The sequence below is a fragment of the Schistocerca cancellata genome, chromosome 5, assembly GCF_023864275.1.
Source record: "Schistocerca cancellata isolate TAMUIC-IGC-003103 chromosome 5, iqSchCanc2.1, whole genome shotgun sequence".
In the NCBI taxonomy this organism is placed as follows: Eukaryota; Metazoa; Arthropoda; class Insecta; order Orthoptera; family Acrididae; genus Schistocerca; species Schistocerca cancellata.
The window spans coordinates 329059472-329077553 of record NC_064630.1 but is presented as its reverse complement, the minus strand read 5'-3'; the positions used below and the strand labels follow the sequence as shown (position 1 = coordinate 329077553).

At 44.8% G+C, this 18082-nt stretch overlaps 1 protein-coding gene across 1 annotated transcript in view; it reads right to left on the bottom strand.

Moving 5' to 3' along the window:
• The window catches only part of LOC126188520 (neuroendocrine convertase 2), a 1507992-nt gene that overhangs the window by 22010 nt on the left and 1467900 nt on the right, over positions 1 to 18082 (bottom strand). The window contains exon 12 of the mRNA XM_049930122.1: positions 2203 to 2320. Within this exon, the coding sequence (XP_049786079.1) occupies positions 2203 to 2320 (118 nt within the window). The remainder of the gene's footprint in view (positions 1 to 2202; positions 2321 to 18082) is intronic.

Here is an 18082-nt window from a genome sequence, read left to right as displayed (position 1 = left end):
AATGGTTGGTGTCTTTTATATAGGAGGGTAGGTTTCAGGTAATAGATTGAAGGTGTTGGTCTACAAGTGCAGGGATTCTCTCAGTGGAGGCACAGTAACTGGTCACAGTGGGGCATCCTGGGTGGTTGGGTTTATGGACTTTAGGAGGCATGTAGAAGGCAGGAGTGCAAGGAGTGGTGGGGGTGAGCAGAGAGATGGACTCTGGGGAGAGGTTCTGGGCTGGACCTAGGGATTTGAGGAGTGACTGGAGATCCTGCTGGATTTCTGGATTGGGGTCACTGTGGCAAGGTTTGTAAGTGGAAGTATCTGAGAGCCGGTGGACTCCTTCTGCCATGTAATCCTTGGAGTTCAAAACAACAGTGGTGGAGCCTTTGTCCACGGATGGGATTATAAGGTCAAGATCAGTTTTTAGATAGTGGACTGCAGTTCTTTCTGTGGATATTTGGTTAGTTTGCATGTTGAGGGACTTGGGGAATGATAGTGAAGAAAGGTTTGAGGTTAAGAAATTCTGGAAAGTTAAAAGGGGGTGACTTTGGGGGCAGTGAAAGTGGATCACAGTTGGATGGCGGAGTGAACTGAGTTGGGCAGATTTCAACGTTGGTCTTTGGTTGGGTCTGATTGGTAGGGTTGGTGGCGAAAAAATGTTTCCATTGTAGCAACTGGGAGACGGAGAGAAGGTCTTTAACACCTCCTGTGTGATGGAATTTGGGAGTAGGGCAAAAGGTGAGACCTTTGGAAAGGTCTGATATTTCTTTGGGGCTAAGGCTTATGGAGGAAAGGTTCATGACTATGTCTGTCTAGGTTATTGATTCTGTGTGGTTCTACAACGTTTTTTGACAAGCAAGTTATCATCAGGTGCCACCTCCCCTTCTCCACACCACCTCCCAACTTTCTCTTGTACACTTTTAACTATGACAGTTTTAGCTGTTAAGTGTGATAAGCACTGTATATAAGTCTTGCATTTGGGTGCCCCTCTCAGCTTAGTGTCCTGCATAGAAATTTTACTATTGTGGCAGCTGCAGTGCCCCTTTCAGCTTGGCACCCTGAATGGTGGCTTATGTCGCTTGGGCCTTAAATTGGCCCTGATTATCACTACTAGCTGCATATGAGCCACTGAAAAAGAGGCACTACACTATAGTGAGCAGTAAATAGTAATTCAAGCTTCCAGCATGAAATTGGTTTAAACTCTACACTCAGTCATAGATGTGATCCTATGATGTGTTGTTGTCTTCATCCAAAATGAGAATAACTCATACTCCAAGTTATTGGGGAATCAAAACCACATCACAACAGAACATTTTTCACACATACTGAGCAGTTATAATGATATAAAAAAGGTGTCAAGTACTTCTGTCTTTATAAGACTTGATTCATACACTGTGATCTCCAGAAACTAAATTTTACAAAGCTATCTTTCCGTGTCATGCTGGTGGAGCCCTTTTTCATTCATCTTGTCATTTGCAATTGTTTCTTTAAACAGAACTAGGGAATTGCAGCAAAATGAACAGATCAGCAGCCCATTATACCCATATGATTTTGTCTAGAAGAGCATTCCATTATATAATTTTTGTACAGATAATAAATAATTTGATGCTGTAACAACAGAAAAATAAAAATTCATTCAAAAATAAACTTATGGAACAGTAGTTGTTTGGAAGAGAACACAACAGTATATTTTCAATCGGAAATTGGGATAGTTCATTGACCTAACAGGACGCCCACATATTCAGTTCCTTAACTCTTTCAGTTGTTGGAAACTACAGAAATACTCATATCAATTGCAGTTCCATCACAGACAGATGATAATCTGAATTCAATAGTGTTCTAGTTTTTGCCATTGGTGACTGCTTAAGTATGTCCAAGCAGACAATTTTCACTGCTCATATAGTTTAATTATAGTGCATTGATTCATAAGAACATATATTTTTAAAACAGTTTTCATGGCAAAGTCTAGTTTGATGTTGATTAGAAAAAGTGTATGTACGTCATTTGGGTTGTCATACTACAGTATCTCTGGCTCAGAATTATTTCTTATCCAAATGCAGGAACATCATCATTTACATAACAATAACTGGCCATATATCATGCTGTCTGGGAAAATTCAATTTGTGAAATGGGACACACACACACACACACACACACACACAAACACACACACACACACACACACACACACACACACACAGATTTACAATTACGTACCTCTAATGTCCATGTGCCCTGTGGATACTCTCCCCATGTATGAGTTGTCATGAATGGCCATTTGGTGAACCCATCACGATGATCATCATCATTAACACGCCTGCTCAAGATCATTGATCTGCACAGAATAAGTAATCAAATTTGTTAAAATAATACCACCAAACTTCATTTGAAATATTTACAAGTGCCTCGCGGATGCCAGCACATATAAAATCAACCACAAGAACAATATGTTTTTGACTGTCTGCCCTATCATTGACAAATTGTAAACAAAGAAATTGGGAGAATGGCACAGGTCCATTACCTATCACACCATCAAAGGTTGATTATAAAAAGGGAAACTTCAGTATTTTTATAGTATCCAAGCCATGCCACAAGAAATTGCTGAAAACATGAGGGATAATCTCAAGACCAGATATTAACAATTCTCCTCCAACTGAACTCTACAATGAACTGAATAGTGTGCTAGCAACAATGCTGCTCTCTTATTGTCCTTGTTTCAAAGTACAGGCAATTCTTTACATATAACAAAGTCTACCAAAAATACTAGTGTCAATCGATCTCTCTCGGCATCCCCATTCCTCTTACTGCTCTAGATCGAAGCCAACCTGGTCCATGTGTAAATATGGTCCTGTCTATGGAACTATTGAAGGCCCTGATAAAATATTTCAGCATCACCACTCTGCACAGTGCGTGGTTGACAGTTAACCATCAATAGGTGGAACAATCACACTTGTGAGAGGGTTGCTTTGAATTGCGAGTGAGACACAGTTTATGTCAGCACTGTTGTCCACTTGTACTGCCCATGAATCATGAATTCACAGCTCCTATTGCTGAGAACTTTGTGTGGTTTGAGTTTGACTGATTCTTCCACTTTCAGAACAGTCAATTACCCAGAGTGTTGGCATGTTTTAAACAAAAGGGTTCTTCAGGAACCATATATTAGTCTGATCTCTCCACAGATACCCCTTTTGATGTACTAGCACTTGTGATACAACAGTCTGTATCATTGAGGATTGGGGCATGCAAGCAACCTCACTACAGCAATGCCACTGGATCATGGTTTTATAATATTGTTAATTTAACCAAGTTCAGTGTTTGTGAAGGCTTCAGGTACTACCTCAAGTTTCTGTTTTACCTTGTTAAATGAGCTGTAGAATAACTTGGTTCACACCTCTGCAGCTGACATGGTTGAGGAGGGAGGTAGTATTGTTTTGACAGGGGTTGTTTTCTAAATGGCCACTGTGAGGTAAACGAGATGCAGTTCAATAGCTGAAGCCTACACACATATAATTACCTCACACAATTAGTAAGTTACACCTAGTGAGTCTACAAACAATTATCTTAACAGCTTAAGTCAGTATGATCAATAATTCAACAAATATACATATTCAATGTCAATAATTTCTCACTGGATTACAGCTACCAAAAAACATAGTCAAATAAACAAGGAGTTAACAAGTATGACCTTTTGCTGTCAGACAGAAATTTCATAACACAAGAAAGTGGCAAAAAATGTAGCATAGCAGACAATGTTGCCTATTATGATAATGCCAATGTAAAAAAGCAAGAGAGGGCAGGACTCTAAAATTTCTCTCTCTCTTTCCCTCCCTTTTTTTCAACTGATCTGGTAAATTGGCAAATGTTTTCTGGCATACATCCTAATATTGACATGGGTGTATACCAAATTTATTATACATCTAGCAACTGATAGTTATCCACATAGTACTTGTAAGGAAGATTACTTTGATACTTAAAAGGTAACAATTCTTCACTAGCATGTTCAAAGGACATCTTTTATGTTATTAATATGAATATGTATATCACCTTTTTGGTTATATAATCATAAAGTCAAATTCTCATGATTAAATTCAAGTTATCTGATGACAAAAAGTTGCTCATATTTCAATAATGTTAGGCTGGCAATGAAAATAAAAAATGATAATATTTAAAGAAATCAGGGTGACTGAGAAAACATTGTACAACAAGGGGAAATAAGGAAAAAATGGCGCATTAATACTCTTGTAGTGGAGAAATTGTGAATAAACTTTAAAAAATGCTTTTTCAGATCTGATGAGACTGTGCCTACAGAATTTCACAGCTGATCACATTAATGGATGTATTTCAGTATTTTCATGCTTTCTATTTTCAACTGTATACTTGTATAATTGTAGTTGAACCAAATATATTTTGTAGCTTACATTTTTGTGTTGATTGGGTGAAGTGTAACAAGATGAATATGGAAAGTCTCACAAAACCACCCTCAGATTGACCTGCCATTGTCTCTACAGTTTGCCACATTACTGTACAGTCATGACATCTGAAGTGCTTAATTTGTAGCTGTGTGACTGCCTGTGGTGCTGTGTTGGCACCTCAGCATTTGGGGTGGTCCCATTTTTTCCCAGGTTGGGTTGGGTTGTTTGGGGAAGGAGACCAGACAGTGAGGTCATCGGTCTCATCGGATTAAGGAAGGACGGGGAAGGAAGTCAGCCGTGCCCTTTGAAAGGAACCATCCCTGCATTTGCCTGGAGTGATTTAGGGAAATCACGGAAAACCTAAATCAGGGTGGCCGGACACGGGATTGAACCATCGTCCTCCTGAATGCAAGTCCAGTGTCTAACCACTGCGCCACCTCGCTCGGTTTTTCCCAAGTGAACATCTTTTTGACCTTTCACACTTATTTCTTTATTCTTTGTAAAAAAAAAAATGTATTTTCTTTCTTTGGTTGATGTACCTGGCTCCGTAAGTTAAATAGGGCCAATACATGTACACACCAACAGTATAGCATAGTCTTGATTGTGATCTGTTTGCTACAGTACCTTTGTCGTGTAAAACTGAATGTGTAATGAGCAAGCCAACATGGATCTTCAGAGTCCACAGACAAATAGTAATCCACTATTGTGATTCAGTTGCACAGCAAGGGGAGCAGACGACCTCACGGGAACTGGGATGGATGAGGGGCACATTGCTACTGCCATAATTATTTTGTGCAACGAATTGGCTGTGATCCAGATTGTTGGGCCAGTTCCTTTCTGCAGTTCGATGAGGGTCGTACAAGGAAGAGACAAAAAAGACTGAAGACACTATAATAGCACCATTCTGTAAATGTCTGCATCCATTTCGATTGCCAAAACTGTCACCGCATCAAGTAATTGAAATAATTTCCCATGAAAAAAAAAAGAAAAAGAAAAAAGTGAAGCTGAAACTTCCTGGCAAATTGAAACTGTTTGCTGTATTGAGACTCGAATTTGGGACCGTTGCCTTTCATGTGCAAGTGATACACTCAATGAGCTACCCAAGCAAGATTCAAAACCTGTCCTCACAGCTTTACTTCGGCCATTACCTTGTCTCCTACCTTCCAAGCTTCACAAGAGCTCCCGAGGGAAACTTGCAAGACTAGCACTCCTGGGAGAAAGGATACTGCGGAGACTTGGTTTAGCCACAGCCTGGGAGATGTTTTCATAATGAAATTTTCACTCTACAGTGGAGTGTGCGCTGATATAAAACTTCCTGGCATATTAAAACTGTGTGTCAGACTGAGACTCAAACTTGGGACCTTTACCTTTCATGGACAAGTGCTCTACTGACTGAGCTGTGCTCGGGATCTCTGTGTTTTACAGGAAAGTGCTGCTGACTAAGCTGTCCAGCTCACTTCGTGCAGCACTTGCCTGCAAAATGTAAAGGTCCCTAGTCCAGCTAAGTCAGTAGAGCACGTTTCCACGAAAGGCTCGGTCCAGCACATAGTTTTAATCTGCCAGTAAGTTTCACATCAGTGAGCACTCCACTGCAGAGTGAAAATTTCATTCTAAAAGCCAAGATACTTACAGTAAAGTCAAAATATTTCCCTTGGTAAAAGGCAATGTTACATCTTTAGTTACTAGATTCACAGACAGTCATGCCTAGAAATTCTTGAGAATTTTTTTATGAACAGATGATCTGTGCAACAGATTGCAAGAGATTGTCACCCACCCTCACCCTCTCCTTTCCACTTCCTTGTGGATACCTGTGAACGTAGCTCAGTTGGAAACTGTGTCAGTCTCTGACGACCTGTTCGTCAAAAAAATATAAAATTTTCCTCTCCTTTCTCTGCATCATTCCTGAAGCAGTGAAGCCTTGGCAAGTGCTCGTAGTGCTTGGCAAGTGCTGGTTTGTCCCGCCATTATTATCTTTATCGTGCAAATGGAGTAGCTAGCAGTTACTGCAGCTATGTCAAGCATACCCAGTACTTTTATAACGAGGTTTTCGCTTCCTCCTTCGGCTCTTCTGACATTTGGTGTTGCACAATCACGCGTGTCTCATTAAGAAGAACTTTCCCTGCACCTATGATGCGCAAAACCGGCAATGTAGAAAAAGATGATAACGATAATGCTCGAAGTGCGCCATTCGGCAGGTGACAGTAAATTGAGGTGGTCGCCTCTTCAGAACAAAAGTGTGGAATCGTCCAGCATTCAGGGCCAGAATGCGTTTCTGTGCATGGGCCAAGTTGTATTGTTTGAACTCGACACATAATTATTTCGAAAATAGACATCACTGAAAGATAAGAGTTGGAAAGGGAAGGAAAATTTTGAGAGATATTCTACCTCATTAAAGGAAACAATTTATTTAGTTTTGCGGTACCCATACGTTTCAACACTAAACGCAGCTTTCAGTAGGTTTCTTTTTTATTGTTGATCATTTAGCTGTAGCAACACACGTGCAGACGGCAGAAATCTTGTGTCTTCGCAGTAAAATATAATAAACGCGGTTGTAAGAAAATTTTGATCTGCCAGCACGGAAAGTAAGAAGAGTTCTTCCAAGAGATGATTATTACCACGAAGATATTCCACTTAACAGTTACAGAAAAAAGTATCGCTTATATGAACTATATAGCGATAACTGATCTCAGAATAATTTAGAGAAGACAAAAAACACTTTAAACGTTCATTCATCAAAAATTAAATGAGGTTGAAGGATAGAGCACTAAGTGTGAGTTCGAAACTTGGTGACCAGAGACGAGGACTTTTCGAGCTAAATGAGTTGAATCTATCAAGCACAGATATCGGATGGTGTGAACAATCTACATACTCTGTGGTAGAAGTATGTCAATTCAGAAGGAGTTAATAACATCAAGAAGGACTGCACAACTATGAAAACTCCTATTTATTTATTCATTCAACTTACAGACATGGTTTTGGTGTAATTTTATAGCAAAATGCCCATGGTTTTTACCTTATACTTAGACAGGGTCAATATGACTTCCATTGGTTGTGCCATACACATCCCATCTGAAGTCAGTTTCTTGCCAAACTCGCTGTAGCATGCCAGGTGGGAAGCGTTCAGTTGTGCGATAGATTCTAGCTCTGAGCTCTGGCGGAACAGCCGGTAAGCGTGGTACAAAAATGGTACCCTTTATAACCCCCAAACGAAAGCCTCAGGTCTGGCGGTCTCTTCAAGCTCCAGTGTTTCACTAGCGCTGGTTGTTGCTTGGGCAAAAGCGTCTCGCGAGGGACTGTACAGTGACCCAATGGCCTGTTGCATGTCTTTCAATTGGACGCCACTTATCCTATCTCAGTTATCGAACTGAGAAAACGGGCCCTACAGTTTAACACAGAATCTGAACCACATGACATTTCTGGCGACTCCTCACATCGTTGAGAGGTGAAGATCAGGTTAAAACGCAGACTAAGAAATCCTTAGTCCGACTGGGATTCAGCCTTGCAAACTCTCCTTTTCCTGGCATGTGCTTTACCGGAGCAGACGACCTTTCCTTGTGTCGTTCTGCTTATCTGTTACGTTATCATTTTTCGTCATCATTTCTGTGCGGATGCCGCATGAGGCCTTTTAAATACCATCAATGAAACCTTCACTTAGAATATTTATTACAGAGGGTGACCAGTCCCCTAACCGAACGGTGCCGGCCAGGCATCAGACATGGTACAAATTCTCTCACTAAAACAAACCTTAGCTAAATCTTAGAGGAACCTGGGGATGCTCAAAAACAGCAAAAATTAAAAACTTAACGAGATATATGGTGCTGAAGGAGGTTTCTGATACTCCTCCACTCCATAATTCTGGCACATAGCAGGACGTGGGATTTGGCCCCAAAGTGACGCTATTCAGTGTACCGTAATCCAGCTTATCACTATATGGAGTGATTCAGTTGCCCCTATCGATTTGTTTTATGCAATCCACACTACGCCTGTATCAGGAGCCCGGCAGGGAACTTAAACAACTGCTAAAAGACGATACAGACTTCGTTTCAAAAGTTGTCACTGGTGATGTAAATTGGGTTTATGGCTATGATCCTGAAACTAAGCAGTAGTCGCCGCAAAGAGTCCTTTCTCATCTCTGACAGGAAAGCCTTGACAAGAAGCAGTAAATTCTTGTTGATCAGATTTTTTACTGGATTATTTATCAAGAGTTCGTCTCTCTCGATCAGACGGTCAATAAAGAGTTCTAGTAAGACGATTGAGGGACGTCTTGGAGAGAGAATGTTCACAAATGCGGCATGCGAACGACTGAGTACCCCAAGAAGACGACGGACCGTCGCCTACAGCCTACGTTATCCAGGAATTGCTTTTTTTACTAAAAACGAGATGACATCTGTTTCCGACTCGCCGTACTCACCAGCGGTATCTCCGTGTGACTTCTTCCTTTCCCCCAAGATGAAAATCAAGTTGAAAGGGCGGTACAGTGAAGGAGATTCAAACGGAATCGCAACCTATACTAAACGTCATAAGAAACAAAAACCTCCAGGATGCATTTCAGAAGTGGCAGAAACGTTGGTGACTCCTTTGAAGCTGATGGTGCAGAACAAGATCTAGATAAGGTGTAATGATTTTAATTAATATATTTTAGGAGCGTTTGGACACCTCTTTGTACATAAATCCATATACTTTGTCAATGGCTTTCACAAAGTTTTTAAAGAAACATGGCAAAAAATATTGGGGTCAACAAGAAGATTGTTAACCACAGCCCTCTAACCGAGCTGTACTTCATTCCGAGCAGGTCGTTCTTTTGCACAATTTTGGTGTCTACAATCCTTCCCTTTCCTCTCGCACAGAAATCAGTTGTTAGTTTTAGCTCTCCAGAAACACACTACTTGTATTCCTCTTACTAGATTAATGTAGGCTGTAGTCTAATATTCTCATATGTCTAAAACTGCTACAGACATTCTAAGACAAAAAGAGAGAGAGAGAGCAAAATGCAAAGTTATAAACTTTGGAGGCCTATGGATGAAAGTGTGACGCTGCAAAGCAAATCACCGTTCACCTGTCAAGGATAGTAAACATGTCTACATCAGGGCACGAAGCCTTTGCGAATTTCATTCCGTGTACTCAGTTCGGCAGTAGCCATGCCTCCCTAACAGGCCTTTGAACAATATACGCAAATGTCAGCATTCGAGTGAGGACGTGTATGGTTGGGTTCAAAGAAGCTATCAGCGAGTTGTGATGCCTCTACTCGACGATGTTGGCAAGAATGGATGAACCATGGCCGAACACAAACTTCATGAAGGAAGTGGTTGACCTAGAGAATGGACAGAACCTGAGGACCAGGCAATCGTCTGAGAGGCACCCAGAGCCCAGGATTCATCATTATTATCGATCCGATGTGGAACAGGTGCTTCAGTGACCGAAAGGAGTATTAACTGGCGACTCACAGAAAGGTGGTCTGAGCTCACGGCTGACTTTGCGCCGGTTACCATTGACCTCGGTACACCAGAAACCACGTTTTCAGTTGTGTCGGGAATATTCGGCCTGGAATCTCATTGACTGGAGTAGAATTGTCTTCAGCGATGTTTCCTACTTCGAAGTGAACCCCAGTAATCAGCGAAGGCGTGCCTGGAGTGGGAAATTCAATAATATTCTACGCCATGTTTAGTTGCCCTTCATGGCAGGCCATTCATTTACACAATTATGGCGCCATAATTGTGTAAATGAATGGCCTGCTCGATCGGCCTGCTCGGACTAGGACTCTGGTTAACAATCTTCTTGCTGATCACTAAAATTTTTCTTGAGTCTTTTCTAAAACATTTTGAAAGCCATTGACAAAGTATATGGATTCACGTACGCGGTGGTGTCCAAAAGCTCCTGAAATATATTAATTAAAATCATTACATCTTACTTAGATTTTGTTCTGCACCATCAGCTTCAGAGGAGTCGCCAATGTTTTTGCCACTTGCGAAATCCATCCAGGAGGTTTTTGCTTCTTAGGGTATTTAACATCGTCTGCGGTTCCATTTGAATTTCCTCCATTGTACCAAATTTTCGCCTCTTCAACTTGATTTTCATCATGGGGGAAAGGAAGAAGTCACACAGAGATACCGCTGGTGAGTACGGCGAGTCGGGAACAAATGTCATCTCGTTTTTAGCAAAAAACAGTTCCTGGACAATGTAGGCTGTACGCGATGGTGCATTGTCTTCGTGGGGTACTTAATCGTTCGCATGTCGCATTTGCGAAAATTTTCTCCCCATGACATCTCTCAAGCGTCTCACTAGAACTCTTTATTGACCGTCTGATCGGGACAAACGAACTCTTCATGAAAAAAACCAGTAAAAAATCTGATCAACAAGAATTTACTGCTCCTTGTCAAGACTTTTTTTGTCCGAGACGACTACTGTTTAGTTTCAGGATCATAGCCACAAATCCAATTTACACCACCAGTGACAACCTTTGAAATAAAGTATGCATCGTCTTGTAGCAGTTGTTTAAGTTCGCTGCAGACTTCCACGAGATGATGTATCTGATCGTTCTGTGACAGTCCTGGGACCGGTGTTTCCGCAATCATTCTCATGTTCTGTTGATCAGAAGATACGCCGACACGTATCATGACTTATTCCCAGTACTTGCAGAGGTCTTGGACGGTCTGTCTACGATCTTGTGGAATCAGATGGAACACTTTTAAAACTTCTTCTTCTCAGGTGTCAATAGGCAGCTTCGTTCCTGCAGTGGTTTTGCCAAGTTTAAAACAGTACTTTATAAAGAAACACTTCCCTTTCAAGTCAGTCGTCGCAAAACAGCAAACTCAGTATTTCAATGGACACATGAACACCGACAACTGGTAGCCAAACCACTCATCTCGCAGCACCTGCTACTGTGATTCAGAAAGGATCTATGGGAAGACATTAAAGTACTCTCCTGGAAATGGAAAAAAAGAACACATTGACACCGGTGTGTCAGACCCACCATACTTGCTCCGGACACTGCGAGAGGGCTGTACAAGCAATGATCACACGCACGGCACAGCGGACACACCAGGAACCGCGGTGTTGGCCGTCGAATGGCGCTAGCTGCGCAGCATTTGTGCACCGCCGCCGTCAGTGTCAGCCAGTTTGCCGTGGCATACGGAGCTCCATCGCAGTCTTTAACACTGGTAGCATGCCGCGACAGCGTGGACGTGAACCGTATGTGCAGTTGACGGACTTTGAGCGAGGGCGTATAGTGGGCATGCGGGAGGCCGGGTGGACGTACCGCCGAATTGCTCAACACGTGGGGCGTGAGGTCTCCACAGTACATCGATGTTGTCGCCAGTGGTCGGCGGAAGGTGCACGTGCCCGTCGACCTGGGACCGGACCGCAGCGACGCACGGATGCACGCCAAGACCGTAGGATCCTACGCAGTGCCGTAGGGGACCGCACCGCCACTTCCCAGCAAATTAGGGACACTGTTGCTCCTGGGGTATCGGCGAGGACCATTCGCAACCGTCTCCATGAAGCTGGGCTACGGTCCCGCACACCGTTAGGCCGTCTTCCGCTCACGCCCCAACATCGTGCAGCCTGCCTCCAGTGGTGTCGCGACAGGCGTGAATGGAGGGACGAATGGAGACGTGTCGTCTTCAGCGATGAGAGTCGCTTCTGCCTTGGTGCCAATGATGGTCGTATGCGTGTTTGGCGCCGTGCAGGTGAGCGCCACAATCAGGACTGCATACGACCGAGGCACACAGGGCCAACACCCCCGCATCATGGTGTGGGGAGCGATCTCCTACACTGGCCGTACACCACTGGTGATCGTCGAGGGGACACTGAATAGTGCACGGTACATCCAAACCGTCATCGAACCCATCGTTCTACCATTCCTAGACTGGCAAGGGAACTTGCTGTTCCAACAGGACAATGCACGTCCGCATGTATCCCGTGCCACCCAACGTGCTCTAGAAGGTGTAAGTCAACTACCCTGGCCAGCAAGATCTCCGGATCTGTCCCCCATTGAGCATGTTTGGGACTGGATGAAGCGTCGTCTCACGCGGTCTGCACGTCCAGCACGAACGCTGGTCCAACTGAGGCGCCAGGTGGAAATGGCATGGCAAGCCGTTCCACAGGACTACATCCAGCATCTCTACGATCGTCTCCATGGGAGAATAGCAGCCTGCATTGCTGCGAAAGGTGGATATACACTGTACTAGTGCCGACATTGTGCATGCTCTGTTGCCTGTGTCTATGTGCCTGTGGTTCTGTCAGTGTGATCATGTGATGTATCTGACGCCAGGAATGTGTCAATAAAGTTTCCCCTTCCTGGGACAATGAATTCACGGTGTTCTTATTTCAATTTCCAGGAGTGTATTTCAGTGTACTCATAACCACATTTCGAATTTCGGGAACTCCTGGATACCCCCAGGACTTGCGAGAAAGGTTCTTAGGGATCAATGAAGCAAAATTTAAGGAAGGATTATTTGTAAGATCGCAAATTATGGAGCTGATGAGTGATGAAGATTTCCCTTTTTTGGCTGATGTTGAAAAAAATATAATGACGCGTCTCTCTTTCATAGATGTCTATAGGAACTGTTTAGGTGTAGGTCACGCGAAGTACTGAGACTAGACCACCTTATGAAATGCGACAAAGAGACTTTTCTGTGCTCCGTTGTAGGGGCTTCCGTTGCGTGGCACGAAATCACAGTCGCTGCGGCGGCCGGAGTCGATGCGCGCTTAGCTATGTGCCGCGCTCGAGACGCATCACGCGGCGTAGGCCAGATCCGGGCAAAGTGGCCGTGGCTACTAAAGTGGCTGTTGGGGTACTGGGCGCTGTAAGGTGCTGGCTTGGCGTCGGAAATAAACTCAGTGGTAGCCGAACTGCGGCCCGCGGGCCGCGTGCCGCCCTAACCTGGAATTCGTGGGGCTGTCTGTTCTCATTCATACTCTACTGGCCATTAAAATTGCTACATCACGAAGATGACGTGCTACAGACGCGAAATTTAACCGACAGGAAGAAGATGCTGTGAAGTGCAAATGATTAGCTTTTCAGAGCATTCACACAAGGTTGGCGCCGGTAGCGACACCTACAACGTGCTGAAATGAGAAAAATTTCCAACCGATTTCTCATATAAAAACAGCAGTTGACCGGCGTTGCCTAGTGAAACGTTGTTGTGATGCCTCGTGAAAGGAGGAGAAATGCGTACCACCACGTTTTCGACTTTGGGCCGGATTGTAGCCTATCGCGATTGCGGTTTACCGTATCGCGACATTGCTGCTCGCGTTGGTCGACATCCAATGACTGTTAGCAGAATATGAAATCGGTGGGTTCAGGAGGGTAATACGGAACGCCGTACTGGATCCCAACGGCCTCGTATCACTAGCAGTCGACATGACAGGCATCTTATCCGCAAGGCTGTAACGGGTCGTTCAGCCACGTCTCGATCCCTGAGTCAACAGATGGGGACGTTTCCAAGACGACAACCATCTGCACGAACAGTTCGACGACGTTTGCAGCAGCATGGACTATCAGCTCGGAGACCATGGCTGCGGTTACCCTTGACGCTGCATCACAGACAGGAGCGCCTGCGATGGTGTACTCAACGACGAAACTGGGTGCACGAATGGCAAAACGTCATTTTTTAGGATGAATCCAGGTTCTGTTTAGAACATCATGATGGTCGCATCAGTGTTTGGCGACATCGCGGTGAACGCACATTGGAAGCGTGTATTCGTCATCGCCATACTGGCGTGTCACCCAGCGTGATGGTATGGGGTGCCATTGGTTACACGTCTCTTTCACCTCTTGTTCGCATTGACGGCACTTTGAACAGTGGACGTTACATTTCAGATGTGTTACGACCCGTGGCTCTACCCTTCATCGATCCCTGCGAAGCCCGACAGTTCAGCAGGATAATGCACGACCGCATGTTCCAGGTCCTGTACGGGCCTTTCTGGATGTTCGACTGCTGCCCTGACCAGCACATTCTCCGGATCTCTCACCAATTGAAAACGTCTGGTCAATGGTGGCCGAGCAACTGGCACGTCACAATACGCCAGTCACTACTCTTGATGAACTGTGGTATCGTGTTGATGCTGCATGGGCAGCTGTACCTGTACACGCCATTCAAGCTCTGTTTGACTCATTACCCAGCCGTATCAAGGCCGTTATGACGGCAGAGGTGGTTGTTATGGGTACTGATTTCTCAGGATCTATGCACCCAGATTGCGTGAAAATGTAATCACATATCAGTTCTAGTATAATATATTTGTCCAATGAGTACCCCTTTATCATCTGCATTTCTTCTTTGTGTAGCAATTTTAATGGCTGGTAGTGTATTCTATAATACGCCTTTAGAAACTAACAGTTGAATCCAAAGTTCCCTCTCAGTAACATATTAAAATTCTTGCAGAGACAATAATATTTTGACATTTTTTAATTGCTGTAGGTGAATTCGGCGGTGTGGTAAGTAAAGTTGGACGCTCACCTTAGGGGCGGATGGGTAAATAGCACGGCGACTGCGGGGTGAGAGGATGTGAGAGGGGGAATGTTTTACTGTTTGCCTTCCGGTACTGACAACTTACCAGTGTCAATTTCACACGGAAGTACCATGAATTCGCGGATGTGCACTACAGACAAATGCGGTACGTATTTGTTGCAATGATTTCGAAATTATATTAAGGCTGTTGTAATACAATGCGATGAGTAGAAGAAAAATTATATTCAAAACATTTAGGAAACATTCGTGATCAAGTCTCATATTCCATAATGCATTTAAATATAAGTACAATTACTGTCATTAATTAATTAATCTGCTCACACAGGCAACACAACACCGCGTCACGCAGTTGCACTGTCACAGCTTTCGGTCGCTGAGTGTGGGAGCAATCTGACACAAAGATCCGTCGAAACGAAGTGTTCCGAATGGTACCGACTTTTAACGAGCAGTTCTTTGAGGCTTTTAATACACTAGTCTATTGCGGGCTCGTAACGTACTATTATATATATTACCAGTTAATACTAAGAACGATATACACTCCTGGAAATTGAAATAAGAACACCGTGAATTCATTGTCCCAGGAAGGGGAAACTTTATTGACACATACCTGGGGTCAGATACATCACATGATCACACTGACAGAACCACAGGCACATAGACACCGGCAACAGAGCATGCACAATGTCGGCACTAGTACAGTGTATATCCACCTTTCGCAGCAATGCAGGCTGCTATTCTCCCATGGAGACGATCGTAGAGATGCTGGATGTAGTCCTGTGGAACGGCTTGCCATGCCATTTCCACCTGGCGCCTCAGTTGGACCAGCGTTCGTGCTGGACGTGCAGACCGCGTGAGACGACGCTTCATCCAGTCCCAAACATGCTCAATGGGGGACAGATCCGGAGATCTTGCTGGCCAGGGTAGTTGACTTACACCTTCTAGAACACGTTGGGTGGCACGGGATACATGCGGACGTGCATTGTCCTGTTGGAACAGCAAGTTCCCTTGCCGGTCTAGGAATGGTAGAACGATGGGTTCGATGACGGTTTGGATGTACCGTGCACTATTCAGTGTCCCCTCGACGATCACCAGTGGTGTACGGCCAGTGTAGGAGATCGCTCCCCACACCATGATGACGGGTGTTGGCCCTGTGTGCCTCGGTCGTATGCAGTCCTGATTGTGGCGCTCACCTGCACGGCGCCAAACACGCATACGACCATCATTGGCACCAAGGCAGAAGCGACTCTCATCGCTGAAGACGACACGTCTCCATTCGTCCCTCCATTCACGCCTGTCGCGACACCACTGGAGGCGGGCTGCACGATGTTGGGGCGTGAGCGGAAGACGGCCTAACGGTGTGCGGGACCGTAGCCCAGCTTCATGGAGACGGTTGCGAATGGTCCTCGCCGATACCCCAGGAGCAACAGTGTCCCTAATTTGCTGGGAAGTGGCGGTGCGGTCCCCTACGGCACTGCGTAGGATCCTACGGTCTTGGCGTGCATCCGTGCGTCGCTGCGGTCCGGTCCCAGGTCGACGGGCACGTGCACCTTCCGCCGACCACTGGCGACAACATCGATGTACTGTGGAGACCTCACGCCCCACGTGTTGAGCAATTCGGCGGTACGTCCACCCGGCCTCCCGCATGCCCACTATACGCCCTCGCTCAAAGTCCGTCAACTGCACATACGGTTCACGTCCACGCTGTCGCGGCATGCTACCAGTGTTAAAGACTGCGATGGAGCTCCGTATGCCACGGCAAACTGGCTGACACTGACGGCGGCGGTGCACAAATGCTGCGCAGCTAGCGCCATTCGACGGCCAACACCGCGGTTCCTGGTGTGTCCGCTGTGCCGTGCGTGTGATCATTGCTTGTACAGCCCTCTCGCAGTGTCCGGAGCAAGTATGGTGGGTCTGACACACCGGTGTCAATGTGTTCTTTTTTCCATTTCCAGGAGTGTATATGCTTCCCGGGGTGTCGCCTCGCAGTGATACTATTGGCTCTTAAGGGAAAAAGTTTGACGACCCCTCAAAAAGGGTTCAAATAGCTCTAAGCACTATGGGACCTAACATCTGAGGTCTTCAGCCCCCTAGACTTAGAGCTACTTAAACCTAACTAACCTAAGGACATTACACACATCCACCGAGGCAGGATTCGAAACTGCGACCGTAGCAGTCGCGCGGTTCGGGACTGAAGCGCCTAGAACCGCTCGGCCACAGCTGCCGGCGACAACCATTCCTTTAACTTATTCTCACTGGAAGGCCCATTCACTCCATGAAGTCTAATCTGGTTGCTGCGCTACTCCTCAGATTTGTTATAAGTTTTTTGTATTTTGACTATCCTGACGTAAGATTAGCGATCAGTTTCTGTATTTAATGCGAAGAGGGAATGTGACTTAGGCCTTTTAATGAAACTGTTTTGAAAGCGTCATACCTTGCCTACATAGTTGTTGAAACTGCGGTTATGCTATTAGAGGGCATCCAGATTTTTTGTAATGGTGTCAATGTGAGTAAAGTTGCCATCTGGGCAGTGACTTTTGGCCTCTTTGCGTAGTGGGAAAATGTAAGCGCAGTGGCTGCAAGAAGAGCTCCACGGCGAGTCCTCATACACAGACGGCAACAGAGAATAAAAAGAAGGTAAAGAGAAGGAAGAACGGAAAGCAGCAGAATGATTTGGCGGGCAGGGCGGGCAGCAATTTGTAGCTGTTTGCTGATGGTGCCGTGGTTTGCTGTAAGATGTCGAACTTGAGTAACTCTAGGAAGATACAAGATGACTTAGACAAAATTTTTAGTTGGTGCGATGACTGGCAGCTAGCTCTAAATGTGGAATAATGTAAGTTAATGCAGATGAGTAGGAAGAACAAAACTGTAAAGTTCGGATACAGTATTACTAGTGCCCTGTTTGACACATCGCCACATTTAAATATCTGGGCGTAACGTTTCAAAGCGATATGAAATGGAACGACCATGCGAGAACTGTGGTAGGAAAGGCGATTGGTCGACTTCGGCTTATTGTTGGAATTTTAGGAAAGAGTGGTTCATCTATAAAGGAGACCACATATAGGGCGCTGGTGTAATCTATTCTTGAGTACTACTCGAGTGTTTGGGATCCGTATGAGGTCGGATTGAAGGAAAACATCGCAGCATTTCAGAGGCGGTGGCTAGATTTGTTACCGCCAGGTTCGAACAAAACGTAAGTGGTACAGATATGCTTCGGGA